Below are 18,383 nucleotides of genomic sequence, written 5' to 3' on the forward strand. Positions count from 1 at the left end.
GTCAACCATGAAAGCAGAGCTTACGGCACTAGATACTGCTATAGTTGAGGTAGAATGGTTGAGAGATCTACTGATGGATCTACCAATTGTTGAAAAACCTGTACCAGCTATCCTAATGAACTATGGCAATCAAACTGTGATTGTTAAGGTGAATAGTTCTAAGGATAATATGAAGTTGTCTAGGCATGTGAAGAGACAATTGTAGTCTGTCAGGAAATTGAGAAACTCCGGAGTTGTAACGTTGGATTACATCCAAATAGTCATCATGGAATGTGATAGACACTGCATCGAAGGAGATGGGTATAAGACCTATATGAGTTATCTATGGTAGCAACCCAACCTATGTGATCGGAGATCCCATGAATTCGGACCTGGGAAGAACAAGCCATTAGTTAACTGGAGGAGAGTATTCTTAAATAATAAACCCTCTCTAAGTGAAGATGCATGTACTCTCTTGCTACAAGGCAGGTTGGCAATACCTTAATGTTTTCCGTTGGCTTTAATTAGCGAAGATACTTTCCCATAGAGTAATCTTGAAAGAACGAACCTATATGAACTTGACTAGTAGTCGCAGTCTATGGAGATTTTGGGTGAATCTTTTAGGAAGCTCATGAATTGACCATGGAGTATGACTTATAGGCTCCACCCGCGGGGAAGGCTACTGGTAGCCTAGTATCAGTCAAGGCTCTGAGTGAAACTTGCTTGCACCAAACTTGCAATTCAAGGTGTGGGATACCTATACCGAGGGTATCCGGAGACTATACAAATACGTACGGTCAATGGGGTACCGAATAGGGAGGATAATATATCTGTACGGTGTCAGCTAGGAGTCTGGTACGTACCGGATTGCATATCTTGTACTTCGGACCCGAGCCGTAACTGAATTAGGATAGATCTTAGTCTTACTAGATTAGGACTCTATCATATCCGCAACCCTTTGCCCACTATATAAGGGGTACGAGGTGCTCCCTTGAGGGCAACGAAGATTCATCTACGCAATACGATCGCCAAGTGGGATTAAAGTATTATATCGCCATGTCGAGAGCATGAACCTGGGTAAATCGTCTCCATCTTCATCATTAACCATCGAATTCCGAGCTGAGTAGCCACCCTATAAGTTTATTGCCGACACCAATCATCGATAGTTGGCGCGCCAGGTAGGGGGTGCGCTATCTTTCTTTTTCGATCTAAAGCTCTTTTCAGCGAAGTTCGACGGACTTCAACTGGGACATCATGAAGAGGAAGTTCCCGCCGGGCATGACCTTCAAGTTTGGCGGCATCAAGCTTCAGACCGACCAGTTCGATGCGTTGCCGTACACCGACTCAAGCTCCTCTGACTACGATGAAGAAGTTTGCCGGTTCGATCCTAAAAAGAAGGCATTGGGTCAGACTCGGATTCAATCTGGGTCACACGACACCGAGATGCTCTCTCCTAGCTGGACCGGCAGGCAAGTCAAGATGCGACTCCGATGGAGGTTGAAACCAATCTCGAGGCGGCACCGACTCCTTTGGTCGATGTTTCCGAGACTCAAAGCAGCACCGGAAGTTTTGTGCTGCCCCGAGAGGTCTTTGCCGCCAACAAGCCAGCTTCGCCTTCTTCTATAGCCAAGCGGCAAGAGGACGATACGGCCTGACTAGCAGAAGAGCACCGACTTGAGGAAGAGAAGGAACGCCAGGAGTGAGAGGAAAGGGAACGACAAGCAATGCAATCTCACGTCGCGCTGTGACTCCAATCTCGGAAGATGCAGCGTGACCTGCTTCAAACCCAAGTCGACGAGCATGACGTCTTTAAGACGCCCCAACAAAACGTCCGTGCGGCCGCCGATCTACTCGGCGACATCATCCAGTACTACCTGTGTTGGAAACCATAAACAAGGTCAAGGCCATGGTGACTACTGCTGCGATCCAGCACTCCCTCCAACGCATGACAGGTAACCTAGCTGCTCGTTTGGAGGCTCAGTTGTCCAGATTTTCTAGGTCTCGGGTAAACGTCTCCCGGAACCGACTAGGTCCCGTCCACATAGCGAAAGCAGAGCGCGCCGGCACTCTCCTAACTCGGCGCGAAAGGGAGACTCCGTCGAGAGGCAACGCTGCATCGACGACAAGATTCGCCGACTAGATCGGCAACGCCAAGAGCTCAGGGCTGAGAAGCGGTGCCTCAATCAAGAGGACTCCGTCGACCTCCGTCGCAAGCTCGAACATCAACGCCACACCCGCCGGGAGGACCGTCGATGTGACCGGCACCACCGAAGACATCGCCAGACGTCTAGTCATCGATCGCCCGAGAGCTAGAACACTGACATGACAGCTGGCGTCCCGGCTTTCACCAAGAACTTAAGTCAGTTGACTTGGCCGACTGGTTTCAAGCCTACTGGCGTTAAGAAGTACGACGGCTCCACCGACCTAAAGGCATGGCTCACGGTATACTCCATGGCCATCCGGCCCACAGGAGGCGACACCAAAGCCATGGCCAACTATTTGCCAGTCGCCTTAGACGATTCGGCCAGAAATTGGTTGTCGGGGCTCCCCAAACGGTCCATTGACTCATGGGCAGAGCTTCGCAACCGGTTCATTGTCAATTGCAGGGCACATACGAAAGACCAAGGACAAAGTACGGTCTGTACCAAGTCCAACAAAGGAAAAGCAAATCCCTACGAGCCTACATAAAACGATTCTCAGAGGTCCGCAATTCCATCCCAGACATAAAAGTGGCATGGTCATCGTCATATTCCAAAACAGAGTACGCGGCCGACTACTGTCAAGGATCTTTTCAACATGGATAACTCCTACGTAGTGGCCACCGATGCGGTGTCCGCCTCACGGGGAGACAAGCACGAGGAGAAAGGACAGCCATCTGGCAAAGGAAGGACTTAGACTCACAGCAATGTAACCCCGAGGAGTAGGTCGCTGTCGCAGATCGACAGCCGTTCCAGCGCCCCAAGATGTCTGATTATGACAAAGTCATGAACAGCAAGTGCCCCTACCACCTGAAGTCCTCCCACATGGCCAAAGATTGTTTTGTTATGCGTCACTATGCAGAACAGTTAGCCAAAGGCTAGTTGGGGGCCGCCGGGCCAAGCAAGACGAAGCCCGTCGACAAGAAAGACGACGACTTTCAGGACCCGCGAGTCGAGCTAAACCACATCTTTGGTGGCTCGCTCGCATATGAGTCCAAACGGAAGCAAAAGCTCGTATTAAGGGAGATAAAACCACAGTAGTGGATGTCCCCCAGTACCTACATTGGTCAGAAGTTCCGATCACGTTCGACCGCTTGGATCACCCTGACCAAGTGACTCACCTAGGGCGGTACCCACTGGTGCTCGCCCCAGTCGTCAAAAGCGTCAAGTTAAAGTGCGTGCTCATCGACGGAGGAAGCGCTCTCAACATCCTCTTCACCAAGATGCTTGATGACATGAAGATCCCAAGGTCAGAGCTACGCCCGAGCAATGCGCCCTTCCACGGGGTCATTCCTGGGCTGTTGGCCACACCACTCGGGCAGATCACTCTTCCGGTAACCTTCGGAACAAAGGATAATTACCGGATGGAGAATATCTATTTTGAAGTCGCTGACTTCGAGACAGCGTACCATGCCATCATCGGTAGGCCCACGCTGGCGAAGTTCATGGCGGTCCCATACTACACCTACCTCATGGTCAAGATGCCCGAACCACATGGCATCATCACCTTGTGCAACAACATCAAGCAGGCCTTCAACTACGAGCAGCTACGCGAAGCCTCAACTCACAAGATGGAGGACGACGATCTGCCATCCAAAAAGACGGCAAAGATCACCTCCAACGAGAAGAAGCAGATCACCCTCGACCTCACCGATTCGTCTAAATTTACATTCATAGGAACTCAGTTAGATTCTAAATAGGAACTCGCGCTCGTCACTTTCCTCCGAAATAAAAAATATATTTTTGCTTCGAAACCGTCTAACATGCCGGGAGTCCCTAGGGAAGTGATTGAGCACTCTTTGAATGTAAAAGACGACGCTAGGCCAATCAAGCAGCGCCTTCGCCGCATCGCACAAGATAGAAAAGACGTGATTAAGGAGGAGTTGACCAAATTGCTTGTGGCTGGTTTTATCAAAGAAGTCGAATACCCCGACTGGTTAGCCAACCCCATCTTGGTTAAAAAGAACAACTAATGGTGAATGTGTGTGGATTAAATGGACCTTAACAAGGCATGCCCTAAGGATCCGTTTGGTCTGCCGCGCATCGACCAAGTCGTAGACTCGATGGCTGGCTGTGCATTACTCAGCTTCCTCGATTGCTACTCAGGCTACCATAAGATCAGCCTAAAGCAGGCCGATCAGATGAAGACCGCCTTCATCACACCATTCGGGGCGTACTGCTACATCACGATGCCGTTCGGTCTGGAAAACACAGGGGCAACCTATCAGCGGACGATCCAACGTTGCCTCCACGACCAGATCAGGCGAAACGTGGAAGCATACGTCGACGACGTGGTTGTTAAGTCGAGGAAGAAGGACGACCTGCTAGACGATCTACAGGAAACCTTCAATAACCTCCAACGATAGAGGATGAAACTCAATCCTGAGAAGTGTGTGTTTGGCGTCCCCTCCGGCATGCTCCTCGGTTTCGTCATGTCTCGACGAGGCATCGAGCTTAACTCGGAGAAATTCCAGGCCATACTCAACATAAAGCATCCCAACGAACTCTGACACGTCCAGAAACTAGCCGGATGTATGGCGGCCCTTAGCCGATTCGTCTCACGAATCGGCCTACAAGGGATGCCCTTCTTCAAGCTATTGAAGAAGACCGACCACTTTGCATGGACCCCGAAAGCGCAAGAAGCCTTCGAGAACTTTAAGAAATACTTGACCTCTCCCCCCATGCTGGCTTCACCCAGCCCAAGCGAGCTGCTCCTACTCTACGTCTCGGCCAGATAACAAGTCGTCAGCACGGCCCTTGTGGTCAAGCGGGAAGAAGACGGACACGCTCAATTAGTGTAGCGACCGGCTTACTTCGTCAACGAAGTACTTGGAGAGTCCAAGCTAAAATACCCCTAGGTCCAGAAACTGTTCTACGGCATCCTGATCACGGTAAGGAAGCTTGTTCATTACTTCCAAGCCCATCAGGTTTCAGTCGTCACGTCCTATACCCTCGGTGACATCATACACAACAAAGAGGTACAAGGCCGAATTGCAAAGTGGGCACTGGAGATGATGTCGTACGACATCACCTTCAAGCCCCGCACCACGATAAAGTCACAGGCGCTCGCAGACTTCGTAGCCAAGTGGACCGACGTGCAGCTGGAAACCACGCCAGAAGAACTGCCCCACTGGACAATGTACTTTGACGGTTCCTTACGCCTGTCGGGGGCTAGGGCTGGAGTGGTGCTCATATCGCCCAACGGCGAAAAGTTCAAGTACGTACTCCAAATCCACTTCCCGGCCTCGCATAATGTAGCTGAGTACGAAGCATGCCTTCACGGGCTGCGGTTGGCTATATCCCCTGGGATTAGGCGGCTACTTGTTCGTGGGGATTCCCAGCTAGTAGTCAACCAGGCCATGAACGAGTGGACCTGTGCTGACGAAAACATGCAAGCCTACTGACAGGAGGTACGCAAGCTCGAATGAAGCCGCCGACGAATTAGCCAACCTCGGCTCAAAGTGACGGCAGGTGCCAACCGACATATTCATGGAACACCTCGCAAAGCCAACTCCGAGTGAAGCAGAAGATGAAGGAAAGAATGGCGAACCACCAAACTCCGATGACCGCACGGTCGCTGTCATCGACGACGACTGGAGAACCTCGTTCATTAGGTTCCTCATAGAGGAAGTCATCCTGACCGATAAGGTAGAAGCCGAGCGCGTCAGCTAATGAAGCTACTGCTACATCGTGTCAGCTGGAGAACTCCTTCGACGAAGCACGTCAGGCATTCTTGTGCGCTGCATGCTCCCTGATGAGGACAAACAAATCCTCCAGTCGATCCACTCGAGCCTTTGCGGCAACCACGCCTCAGCCAAGATGCTAGTCGGAAAGGCATATAGGCAAGGGTTCTTCTGGCCAACCGCCGTCACAGACATGCAAGAATTGGTTAGAAAGTGTGAAGGGTGTCAATTCTTCGCAAGGCAGACACATGTGCCGGCACAAGAACTACAAACTATCCTGATCTCCTGGCCGTTCGTCGTCCGGGGACTCTCGACATTGTCGGACCCTTCAAGCGAGCACCAGGGGGGTTCACCCACCTGTTCGTCGCCATCGACAAATTCACCAAGTGGATAGAAGCAAAACCGGTTGCCACAATCGACTCAGCGCATGCGAGGGACTTCATACAGAACATTCTCTACCACTTCGGCATTCCGAACCGTATCATTGCGGACAATGGAAGGCAGTTCATCTCTAGAGTCTTTCAGGATTTTTGCGATGAGAGTGGGATCAAGCTTTGCTACGCCTCCGTAGCGCACCCGAAGAGCAACGGGCAGGTCGAGAGAGCTAACGGCATGATCCTTCAAGGAATCAAAACCAGAGTCTTCGATCGACTACATCCCTACGTTGGACGATGGGTGCAAGAGCTGCCACCAGTACTCTGGGCACTCTGCACATCCGTCAGCCGCGCTGCGGGACGGTCGCCCTTCTTCCTCGTGTACAGAGCAGAAGCAATCCTACCCACCGAGATCGACCATGAATCCTTTTGCATAGGTAACTACAACGAGTCCACGGCAGACATGGCCAGGGAAGATGACCTCAACAGGCTGGAAGAAGCCAGGGATATCGCGACCATCTAGTCGGCGCGTTACCTATAGGGACTCTGCCGGTACCACAATAGGAATTTTCGCGACCAGACATTCCTAGTCAGTGACCTGGTCTTGCGCAAAGTACAGACCACCAAGGATCGACACAAGCTCTCCCTAATCTGGGAAGGGCCTTACGTCATAGCCGAGGTCACTCGGCCCGACTCAAACCGACTAAGAATGGAAGACGGAAGGCTGCTAGAAAACTCATGGAACATCGAACAGCTACGTCACTTCCACACATAGTCGATTTCTTGTAGTTTTTTCTTTTTACCCTTGACTGCCCTCGCTGAGTGGTCCCCACTCAGAAGACCAGTCGGGGGCTACAATGTACTCTACCTTTGGGTTCTTTTTAATAAAATATACTGCCAGCGAGCTCCTTAACTTTCAGTTAAATCGAAGTCTAGATGCAGTTGCACATCCACTCGGCCACACCTTGCTCCCCACCAAACCGAGTAACACTACGCTACGCTCCGCGCTTGCTAAGTTCGCTCGGGGGCTGCTGGGACAGGCACACGCCGAGAGGATAACTCTTCACATGACAACGAAACACACCACAGTGAAAGACTCGAAAGCAAATAGATTAAATAAAATCACATTACAACCGTCCAGCCTAAACATGGCAAACTACCGCAATATTTCCTACTTTACAGGCCCAGATCGTCTGCAACTGACTCGGTGGCCTTCGGCACCCTGTTGACGTACTTCATTGCCATTTCCTCATCGCAGTCGGCAGCAAACCCGTCACAGATGGCATCGACGTCCACTCGGGGATATAGCGACTTCAGACAACGAGAGCATGGCTAGATGCCAGCTTCGCCGTCTCCCGTAATTCGGCATGGTGGGCCGCATGCATCTTCTCCAGCTGCTGGACCACCCCGTCTATGCTAACCGACGAGAAGCCCTGCGCCAATAGCGGCATCACCCCGAGCACGTTAAAGGCAGCCGTGACAAGTCGGTCCCGAGCCAACTCAGCTTCCTGGGTCCTGGCCTCGGCGGCCTTCACCACGGACTTCGCCCAGGACTGTGCCTCTGCTAATAGCATACGAATCGGGAAATGTCTGGAAGGGAGGAACAAAGGATGGAGCAAAGAAGAACTTACCCACAAGAACGGCGACGGCGGTATCCTTAGCCTTCTTTAGCCGAGCGCATTCGGCTTCCAGTACGGCCTTTGAGGCCGACAGCTGGGAGCGCTCGGCTTCAAGCTCGGTCTTCACCGCCAGCAGCTTAGCACACTCGGTTTGCAGCCCAGTATTCGCCTTTTCTTCAACTCCCCTAAGGTTGTGTCTTGATCTGGCAAAGGGAGACCATGATTAATTACGAAGTGAAAGTGGTAATCAAAGTCAAAATGTCGCACCTTTGATCCGGGCAGTGCTCGACACTTGCTCCACGCGGAGGTCAGCTATCTCACCTTGCAGGCGGCTCTCCATAGCTTTGGCACGCTCCAAGATCTCATCGCGATCCCGGTGCAGGGCATCCATCTTCCTGAGCTGCGGGTCCAACGAGAGAAGAGCTTCCGACTTCGCCTTAGACCGCTCGATCCCCAGAACGATACGACGTGAGATTTTCAAGGCCACACACATAGGGTGGCGGCTAAAGAGCTTACCTTCATGAGCGGTGTCCTTGGAGTCGTCCGACGGGTCAATCTTGACCCGCTCGGGGTGGCTCTCTTGGGCCCTCGATGGGAGCGTTGCCAAGGTCATCGCCACAACCGGCAGAACAAACGCCCCAGCACTCGGCTCTAGGGTTGAAAGTGATTCAGATAATTTCCGTCCGACCGGATCGTTTTTCGGATTCGGATAGCTTCGATCGGATAGTTTCGGAAATTTTCGAATTCGGAATCGAATTCGGATTTTTTTCTGCGGATACGAAAACAAATACGGTACAAGTGATATCCGTCAGATTCGGATATCCGTCGGATACTATCCGGATTTTTTGGATATCCGGACCAATGCAATAACCACTCAATCAACTCAGCTTGACCTAAAGAAGTCCATCCCAACGGTCCAACTAGTGTTAACCTTAGCTGGTTCTGGCTAACCGGCTTTAAGTAGTCCAGGCGTCCACGACCACACAACCGCACGAATATTTCTTTTTATGGTATTAGTAATCACTTATATTTAAAAATATTGATAAGTTATATACTGATATTAAAAACTAATAAGTTATATTTCTTCAATGATATGTGAAGCTTAGTTTAAGAGGTTTTTATGTTCCGATTAATATTCGTCATCGTATTCGTTTCGATTCGTATTCGCTCCGTATTTGTATTCGATAATATTCGATTCTGTTTTCATATCCGAGTTTCCGATTCTGAAAAAAAATATGAAAACGAATATGATAGAGCTAGTTTTCGACCGTATTCGATCCGTTTTCATCCCTACTCAGCTCCGTGGAGCCAGTGGATGGGAGTACTACGACTATGTCCCGCTCCACAGTTGGTGTTGGGGCGATGGCCGAGACGATCGCCAGAGTTGCTTCGGTGGTCGGCCATGTGACAGGGTTAGCCACTGAAGCAGGGGTCGAGCTCGGGGCAGCTGGAACAATGGCAGCTGATGAACCTGGGGGCTGAACGTCCCTAGAGCCGGTCAGTGCGGCTAGATCAATGTTGCTCGATTTTCTGAAGAAGCTGAGTGATATGATTTCAGCAAGAATAGAAATCCTAATTGGATCACGGCATGAAAGCTGAGTTATGTTACCTCGGTCCTGTCCTGAAGACGGGTCTCCTCAAGTGCCTCAAAGAAGGCGGGCTTGGTGAGCGAGTCGGGGCCAGAGCGTCCTTATCCTCCGGTGGCCCAGCGGGCTCCGCGTCTGGATCAAACGTCGGTCTCTTGGCGGTCGGCTCATCAGCCGAAGCTTCTGGTCCCCTCTTAAGTATGGGTGAGGCCCGGCTTGGGGGATAGGATAGGAATTGGTGGCAGTCCTGCAGAGGGAACATAAGTCAAATCATGACGAATCGGAGAAAACATCTAACAAGCTAGAAGCAAAACATCCAGAGGAGACGAAAGACTCACCGGAGGGGGAGCATTCACCGCATGGAATGGCGATGGGAAGCCGGCAGGGATAGCAGGAATGGTAGTGTTTGGAGCAAACAGTCACCGAGCTCTAGCGTGGATGGCCTCCCACCGAAGCACTTCCACCGACTCCCGAGTCGGGTCGTCGCTCTTGGTATAATCGAAGGCGAATCGGACCCGGTCCTTCAAGCGCTGGATTCGGCGCCGGATTAAGTGTTGCGTCACACAAATGCCAGATAGGCCGGCAGTTTTCAAATTCTCAATCAGGTTGAGCAATGAGTTCACCTGCGGCATTTCCTCGGACGTCGGGAGTGATGACCAAGCTTCCTAGGCCACTGGGCGCGTGGCTAACAAAGGGAGGAAGGGAGTCAGCAAGGTTGGAGCAATAGAACCACGCCGCACGCCAGCCCTTAAGGGAAGTCTTCATGGGCAGAGATAGCCAAGCTTTCTTGCTCCCCTCACGAAGCTAAATGTCAGCGCTGCTCACCACCAATGGATGATTCCGGTTTGGTTGGGGCTTAACGACGAATAAATGGTGAAAGAGGTTGAAGTGAGGGGGGATCCCGAGGAAGGTTTCGCAAGTGTATACAAACACCATGATCTAAAGAATGGAATTGGGGTTCAAATAATGGAGTTCGATTCCATAAAAATCCAATAAACCCCGGAAGAAAGAAGACACCGGAAGCCCAAAACCACGCTCAAAGAATGACTCGAATACATCTACTTCCCGCGAGTCGGGAGTAGGGAATTCCTCACCATAAGCTCCGCAGTACCCGGGTACCTCCTTGCTCTAGATCAAGCCAGCTCCGGAGAGGTCGGAGATAATGGAGGTCGGAGAGGTCGGAGAGGTTCTGGATCAAGCGTGTAGCGACAACGTTTTCCCTGAATCCACTAGGGAAGCCATCAGGGGCTCTCTTCGGTAGGATTGAAGGGAAGCATATGTGCGGTCAGCGAAAAAGAGGCTAGAGTTCTGGGCGCGGAGGCTAGGGTTTGGTGAGTGCAGGATCGCCGGAGCAAATTGGGGCTACAGTGACCAATGTGGTGAACAAGAAGATGAATAGGCAGGGTAACGGGAGGCTTAAATGGGCTGCTAATGGGCCTAACGGCTAGAAAAGTATCGTTACCAGGCTAAGTATCGTTATATTCCCATGCGGGCAGAGCGGGCCAAAATTTTCGGTGCTGGTATAACGGATACCATGCTATCTTTAAGGAATGTTGCGAGTTTTATGGGCGCGGCAGACGGTGATGTGAAATTCATAATTTCCTTTAAATCGGGAATCGACGGTACACCTATATTATGGGCCCATGGCCACACTCAGGCAGGCATCGGTCAATATCGCTCATGACACTTAATTGCGCTTTCCAGCCTATGCCAAAACTTTGAGTAAACCCGAATATACTCGGTACTAACTACTCAGCTGTAACGGTTGAGCCAGTCGGCGCAACCTATCCTATGGGCAGAACATAGCCGAAGGCTGTATGTTTAGGGAAACATGGCACAAAATCATTTCCAAACCACTCGGGTCCGGAAGCGCTTGGAACAGTGTAGCTTGAGTCACAAAGCTCGAAAACTTCAAGAAAATCTTCTGGGTAACAGTCCATAGATGACTCTATGTTTAATTCTTATGCATTTAAGCATAGAGTCAGGGTCTACACCTATTAGGTGTGTCTTCTTCCATTCGAAGCCTTCCACAGCCTCTACAATCATCACAGAATACTCCGGATCACTCGGGAAGCACTCGGGAATCACTCGGGAGCGCCTGAAAAGCACTCGGATAGTGTCAAGCATATAGCACCGGGATACACCTGATGATCAACGATCCGCATGGATGACTTACACTGCTATGGACAACTCCGGGGGCTGCTGTGGGATACCTATATATACCGGGGGTATCCAAAGAATATACAAATAGATACGGTCAATGAGGTACCGAATAGGGAGGAGAATATATAGATACCGTGTCGGCTAGGAGTCTGGTACATACCAGATTGCATGTCATGTACTTCGGACCCGAGCCGTAACCGAATTAGGATAGATCTTAGTCTTACTAGATTAGGTCTCTATCATATCCGCAACCCTTTCCCTACTATATAAGGGGTACGGGGTGCTCCCTTGAGGGCAACGAAGATTCATCTACGCAATACGATCGCCAAGCAGGATTAAAGTATTATCACGCCACGTCGAAGCCTGAACCTGGGTAAATCGCCTCTCTCTTCATCATTAACCATCGAATTTCGAGCTGGGTAGCCACCCTATAAGTTTATTGCTGACACCAATCGTCGACACAAGGCATAATCCATTGTTCAAGTTGTGAGTAAGTGTAGCTTGGAGTTCTAAGTGGATCTTCAACCCTAACCGGTCTCCATCGCAATACTGGTATATAAATAGTACATTAGGACAGACAAATTTCTATGGCTTTTGAGATTTGGTGGAGGATTGTTAGGAATTGGTTAATGGGCCGGCCCATGCGAGGACTAATTCCTAGAAAAATCACAAAAGCCCACCTTATGATAAATGGAAATTCTGGTGTTAGTGTTGGAAACTTAACGGATATTTCCACGCGTGAGAAGTCAGATATGGTTGGCGTATCGGAACTTTCCATACGTGTGAGTCTGGATATGGTAGGCGTATCGGATCTTTCCATGCGTGAAGAGTCTAGATATGGTAGGCGTACTGATCACGCGTTCTATATATATCGAACCTCCATCTCTCCGCAAAAACACGTGAAAACGATATGGGTTTGACTTTTCCTCTGTGTTGCACCGCCACCGTCGTCTACTCCATCCCCTCCGCCGGCGTTCACCGGTGATCGGGAGAGTAGGTCTCCTAAACCGTCGTCCTCGTGAAGTCCTGCACCGGGAGAGGGCGAATAAGGTTTTTTGGAAAGTGCTCCGCATGAGTGCTCGTGGTTCGTCCATAACGGCTCGTCTTCCTTGTCGATTGGTTGCGGCTCGCCGTCGTCAACATCCTACGCCGCGAGTCATCCGTAGTGCGCTCAATCCTCCTCAGAATAATCTTTGATTCAGGTTAATTATGTTTAATCTAGTTATGCATCTGTTTAATCTATTCATGTATAGCTCTTTCGCATACATGTTTAGATTTGATCTATTCATGTTGGTTGATTCATGTCTTGCCATGTTTTCGTTTTACAATGTCATAATTTATTTATATGATGGATTAAATCATTATGTGCTCATATTTTCAACGGTCGATACTCTCGCCAGCACTTCGATCACAACGACGCGTCACATAACGACAAACAGCGGAGCTGACTCTTCCAAATCAGCTATGGAACTGGAGCTCCTTCTCTAACTCTGTTCCGAATCAAAGTCACGGCATTCGGGATCCTTGCGTTTCGGCATGGCCAAACCACTACCAATTCCGAAACTCATCAGATTAGTAGTACCCTCGCACCGAGTGAACTGCTGCCCGCTGCTGCCGCCACGCGCGGGCTCCGGCGCGCCGCCGCCCCCGCCAGGCGCTGTCTCCCCGCTCGCGTGAACGGAGGTCTCGTGATGTACTGAGAAAGGAGAGATAATAGTAAGTTCTGTCTTTTTCGCGTGTCCGTTTCTTTACTTTCTATTTTTTTTATTCTGATTTCTCACGGTATAATGGTAGGCTCAGACGGCTACTTTAAATTTAAATTTAAAGTCAAAATCATAAAGTAAAAAAAAGAGAGAGTTAAATATATAGTTAGCTCTTAAAATAAGTTCAGTTATTCAATAGTCCTTATTAATTTTGTTCACACATATTTAATATATATAAACTTGGATTTAAAACTTTTAAACTCATGTTCACTCTAAAAAAATCACCAAATCTGACTAAAATTTGGTGTGATTAAGTTGTTAATTTCGTCTGAAATTTGAAAGAATAATTACTGAGTTAACTTTTGGGTAGGAGAGCAACTTTATTCGAACTTTGATCCATTGTAAATGTGAGACCCGCGTATGTCTTTATCTTACTAATTGAGTTACCCAACATCCATTTAATTTGGCTATGCGTAATCTTTTACAAATGGATATGGGTAAATGTGGTATAGCAATGGACTACACAAAATCCTGACTGTGTTACAACAAACAACGACTGGCTCGGCTTCACATTCCACTCCATGCTGCGAAATATTAATTTGTTACTTTCAGTAAATGGAGTATTTTTTTTCTGTATATACTATTGCTCCGTGTCTTGCTGCAAGAATACATACTTCTGTCTACATATCCCGTACTCGATGTAATGACGTGGCCTAGTTTCTTTTTTCTGCAATTTCCATTTACATACAATATCTATAATACAATTCCTGTAGGCTAGATGTGGCTAAAAACGGGGCTGGGCCGGCAATATCACGGCGATCATGGCCGGCCGGTGTCAGTGTCAGTGTCACGGTGGTCCGGCCATGAGGCAGTCCACCGGCGGCACGACGGGGCTCACCTCCTCGCCGTATGCCTTCCAGCAGAATGGCCCGTAGAGGTGGCCGTAGCCGTCCTTCTTCACCGGCGCGAGCTGGATGTCCTCGAGGCGCAGGCCGGCGCACGGCGAGGCGTCGCTGCAGGCCAGGTACACAGGCCGCTGCGTGTACGTCCCCGCCACGCCGCTGAACGCCACGCCGGACACCGCCACCGCCGCCGTCTGGTTGGCGCACGCCGCGTGGTCGCAGTAGTACTGGTCGATCACGATCGGCGTCCGCACCGCCGACACGCGCACGCCGGAGAACCGCACGCCGCGCACCGACCCGGACCCGCCCTGCCACGTCTTGATCCGCACCCCCGACGACGTCTGCACCAGCGACACGTCCTGCACCGACACGTCGGAGACGACGGCCTCGGCGCCGCCCTTGCCGAGCCCGCCGATGCTGATGCCGTGGCCCGGCCCGCAGGTGACGCCCCGGACGAGCACCCGCGAGCAGCCGCCCTGGATGGAGACGCAGTCGTCGCCGCACGCGACGGTGGCGTTGTGGATGGTGACGCCGACGGAGCCGGCGAGGTGGATGCCGTCGGTGTTGGGGCTGTCCCCCGGCGACCGGACGGCGACGCCGCGCACCTCGACGGCGCGGCAGCTGTCGAAGGTGAGGTGGAACCTGGCGCTGTTCTGTATCGTTATCCCTGTCACCGCCACGTTCCTGCTCTGGTACACCCTCACAGCCTTTTCGCCCAAGGACAAAAAAAAAAAAACGAAGACACGCAGCAATTATCAGTAATAATCTCTAGCAATATTTCATAAATTGTACGTAGTAGTAACTAATAAGCAACCCATTTCTGAATTTTTCGAATGAAAAAAGGCTGCTCTGTTTGTTCTTACTGTTGGCCTGTTGTTTGTCCCGACACGATCGGCGTCGATGTCCTGCAAAAGTAGACAACAAGTCATTTTAATTATATTCGACGCTTATATATTACTCACCCAGTCACATTATATTTTAATATATGACGTTATTAATTTTTTATACATATTCAACTACTCATCGTATTAAAATGGAACACTACATTTTCTTTTATTTTGTTATATCCAGCTTTTTTTGAAAAAATAGGAACTTAGCCTCAGAAACAACATAATTTGAAATTTGTGCTCATTTGAAGATTTGAAATTTTTTAATTAGGAACTTAGCCCCTAATGAATTTTTTAAATTGGAAATTTAGCCGCTAAAAATAACATTTTGAGTGTTACTCATATAACCACTGACCTATGTACCCTTTGAATAAAAAATGGAACAAACAATACATAATACGTAGTAGCTGATTGGGTTACCGTCGCCGTGGCCGGTGCGGCGCCGCTCCACCAGTGGCTGCCTTGGCCGTCGATGGTGCCGGAGCCCTGGATGGTGAGCCCGGTGAAGCCCCTGAACTCCAGCCACTGCTGCACCGGGTTCCCGGAGCACCACGTGGCTGAGTCCGTGTTAGCCATGATCGTGCCATCCACCTGCACAAATACGCCCACGGAATGTAATTTTTCAGTCATTTGCATTCTAATCCCTGAGAGTAAATAGTAAAAAAACTGACAATGTAGATTAATGATCCACCTCTGCAGACTGTATGAAAAGAGAGGGTATTCGCTCGAGCGATTAAAAAAGTTTTCCTAACTGTCGAATTAATTAACTAACCGGCCCGATTGGCATTGCGTATGTGAGAGGGCTCTCAATTTCGGAAGAATGAAAACTCAACAACTTCAAATGATTTTTTATTTTTCAAATTTAAGTATTTACTTTCAGATTTGAAAATATTTTACATAAATTCGAACATATTAAACTTAGCAAGATACACAGATAAACCAGAAACTTCGGTTTAACGGTTTACCCTAGTGAGCTTTAACATGGAAATAACTCTACTTTGTACTAGAACTTGCACACCTCATGTGTGAAAACGCAGCATTGTTAGTTTCGTACGGGCTCTCTGGTTAAGTGGCGTTGGTGCCAAAACGCATGGTCTAAGTTGGGGAAATAGTTTTTAGCACACGACATACAAGTATAAATTTAACTTTTACAAGTTGTAAATAAAATAAACAAAACTAAAACTAAGTATATTTATATTTATAATTGTTTTTGTTATTTTTCTATAACTCGTAGAAGTTTAATTTAAACTTGTATGTTTGTGAAATGATATAATTCATATAAAACTATATTATCAATTTTTTTTATATTTTTAATGACTATTTAGATAACATGTAAGTAAATGGGTGGCTAATACACCGCTTCCGGTCGAGCTGTGCTTGATGAGCGAGCGGAACACGCAACATGTAACATCGGACATCCGCACTCACCTGAAAGACGGTGTTTGGTTGGCAAGAGTCGCCGGTGAACGTGACCGGGCCGACGACGAACCGGTAGCCCCCCGGCACCACCACCGTCGACGACCCCACGGCGCACGCCGCCGACCACGCATCGACGAATGCCTGCGCTCGATCACAAGGACAATACACAGTTACAACTATGTCAATTACCAGCCCAGAAAAAGAAAATTATAATGCCATCGCGTTTAATTAATTAACAATCAAAATGTGTACATGTAAACTTAGTATTTTGTTTTGCACTCGATCGGTCAGCACTTGCCTTCGTGTCGTCCGTGTCGCCGTCGCCGACGGCGCCGTACTGCAGCACGCTGAAGGTGGCCGCCGACGGGGGCGTCGCCGGAGCTGGAGGCGGCGACGACACCGGCGGTCGCGGTGGGCCGTGTCGCCGGTGACGATGGTCTGTCCTAGCGACGCCGAAGAACGGGGACGTGGTGGACAGCATTAGCAGGACGACGAGGCCACCGGCGGCAGAGGCGTTTAGGGTTCTTGCCGGCCGTCTCATCATCTCCTTAGCTTTAGCTACGATCGATCTCCTGATAAATGGCAAGGTAATTACTACTGCCAGCCAAACCACTACCACTAGCTAGCAGGAGTAGTGTGTATTTGCATGCGTGATCAATCATAAATATATGTGTACACATATATATATCGATGATCATGATAGGAAATGGGGATTGATTGCAAGGAATCAGTTGCCAAGCCGGGTAGCTTAAGTTAATTGCACTGTGAATGAAATAATCATCCAGTGTGTTAACCACTATTAAGTGTAGTTTGGTTTACAGGTGTTAGAGACTTAATTAATTAGATCTGCTAATTTGTTTGATAGATTATTATCTGCAGCCATGACGCTTTGATCGAGGATCTGAGGAGCTCGTGACCTTGCTGATTTAGACGGCTTAGAGGTACGTGTAATCAAGATCAACCCATTATTTTGAGGGACAAGTTGGGATTTCGGGAGATGGATCGATTATAGCTTAGTTTCGTTGCACGCTTCAATGGGCTATTGGATTGCGACTGATGGCTAGCCAGGCCAAACTACTAGTACTTGTGAACTCCATGGTTTCGATTTTCGAATTTCTTAATTTCTTTCCCTCATTCCCTTTCACTCTTTTTGTTCAGGCTTCAAACAGTAATTAATTAAAAAAATTGAAAACTGTACTTCAAACAGTGAGCTATTTCTCTAAAAAATATCCGTTGGCTAATTACTGATAATGCACCACACAATGTACTAGCAAAAATATTATTTACAATTAAAACTTTTATAATTGTATTTTTAGGGACCTAAAACCGTTAATATTGTAAAAAAAAACTACGATAATAAATCCAAACAAAATTAAAATAAATTTTATAATTTAAATTTCAGCAATACTATTATATATATTTGATGACACATTACAGTGTTGCCTGAATGCTGATAGTCATACAAACCCATCTTTTCATTTCTACTTATACTTATAAAATAACATTTAAATTTTTTGCCTTAAATTGCAGTAGATTTATGAGCTTTTTTTCCATTATAGTTTATTTTTAGCCTTGTCTTTTAGATGACTAAGCACATATATATAAAACTTTTATGTGTAAATTATTTTTTGGTTGTAAATATGTTGATTGGCTTTACCCCCTAGATTTTACAGCCAGGCTTTGAAGTTTGAATTTGGTGCCGGACTGTGAGCCTTCCCGAGCTGAATTGGAATATATTTTTCAGATGATATGAGCTTGTGAATAGTTAACTGAGTTCGGAGTTTACAACCTTTTCTGTGACAGTTTCTCCCGGGAAAATATTGATGTTCCCCAATCAACTTCAACTTTTCACTTTTCCTTATGCTTATAG

The 18,383-nt window shown here is 48.5% G+C and overlaps 1 protein-coding gene across 1 annotated transcript; it reads right to left on the minus strand.

Moving 5' to 3' along the window:
• Window positions 1–13,719: 13,719 nt before the first annotated feature.
• Window positions 13,720–17,147, minus strand: LOC102702858 (polygalacturonase At1g48100-like). The gene is made up of 5 exons (XM_040525410.1): window positions 16,812–17,147; window positions 16,523–16,654; window positions 15,521–15,685; window positions 15,071–15,112; window positions 13,720–14,914 (listed from the first exon to the last, which is right to left on the minus strand). Exons 1-5 carry the CDS (start codon window positions 17,055–17,057, stop codon window positions 14,153–14,155), a joined length of 1,347 nt encoding a protein of 448 aa, XP_040381344.1. The 5' UTR covers window positions 17,058–17,147; the 3' UTR covers window positions 13,720–14,152.
• Between the last annotated feature and the right edge of the window lie 1,236 nt (window positions 17,148–18,383).

This window comes from Oryza brachyantha, chromosome 6 (genome assembly GCF_000231095.2).
Source record: "Oryza brachyantha chromosome 6, ObraRS2, whole genome shotgun sequence".
Lineage (NCBI taxonomy): Eukaryota > Viridiplantae > Streptophyta > Magnoliopsida > Poales > Poaceae > Oryza > Oryza brachyantha.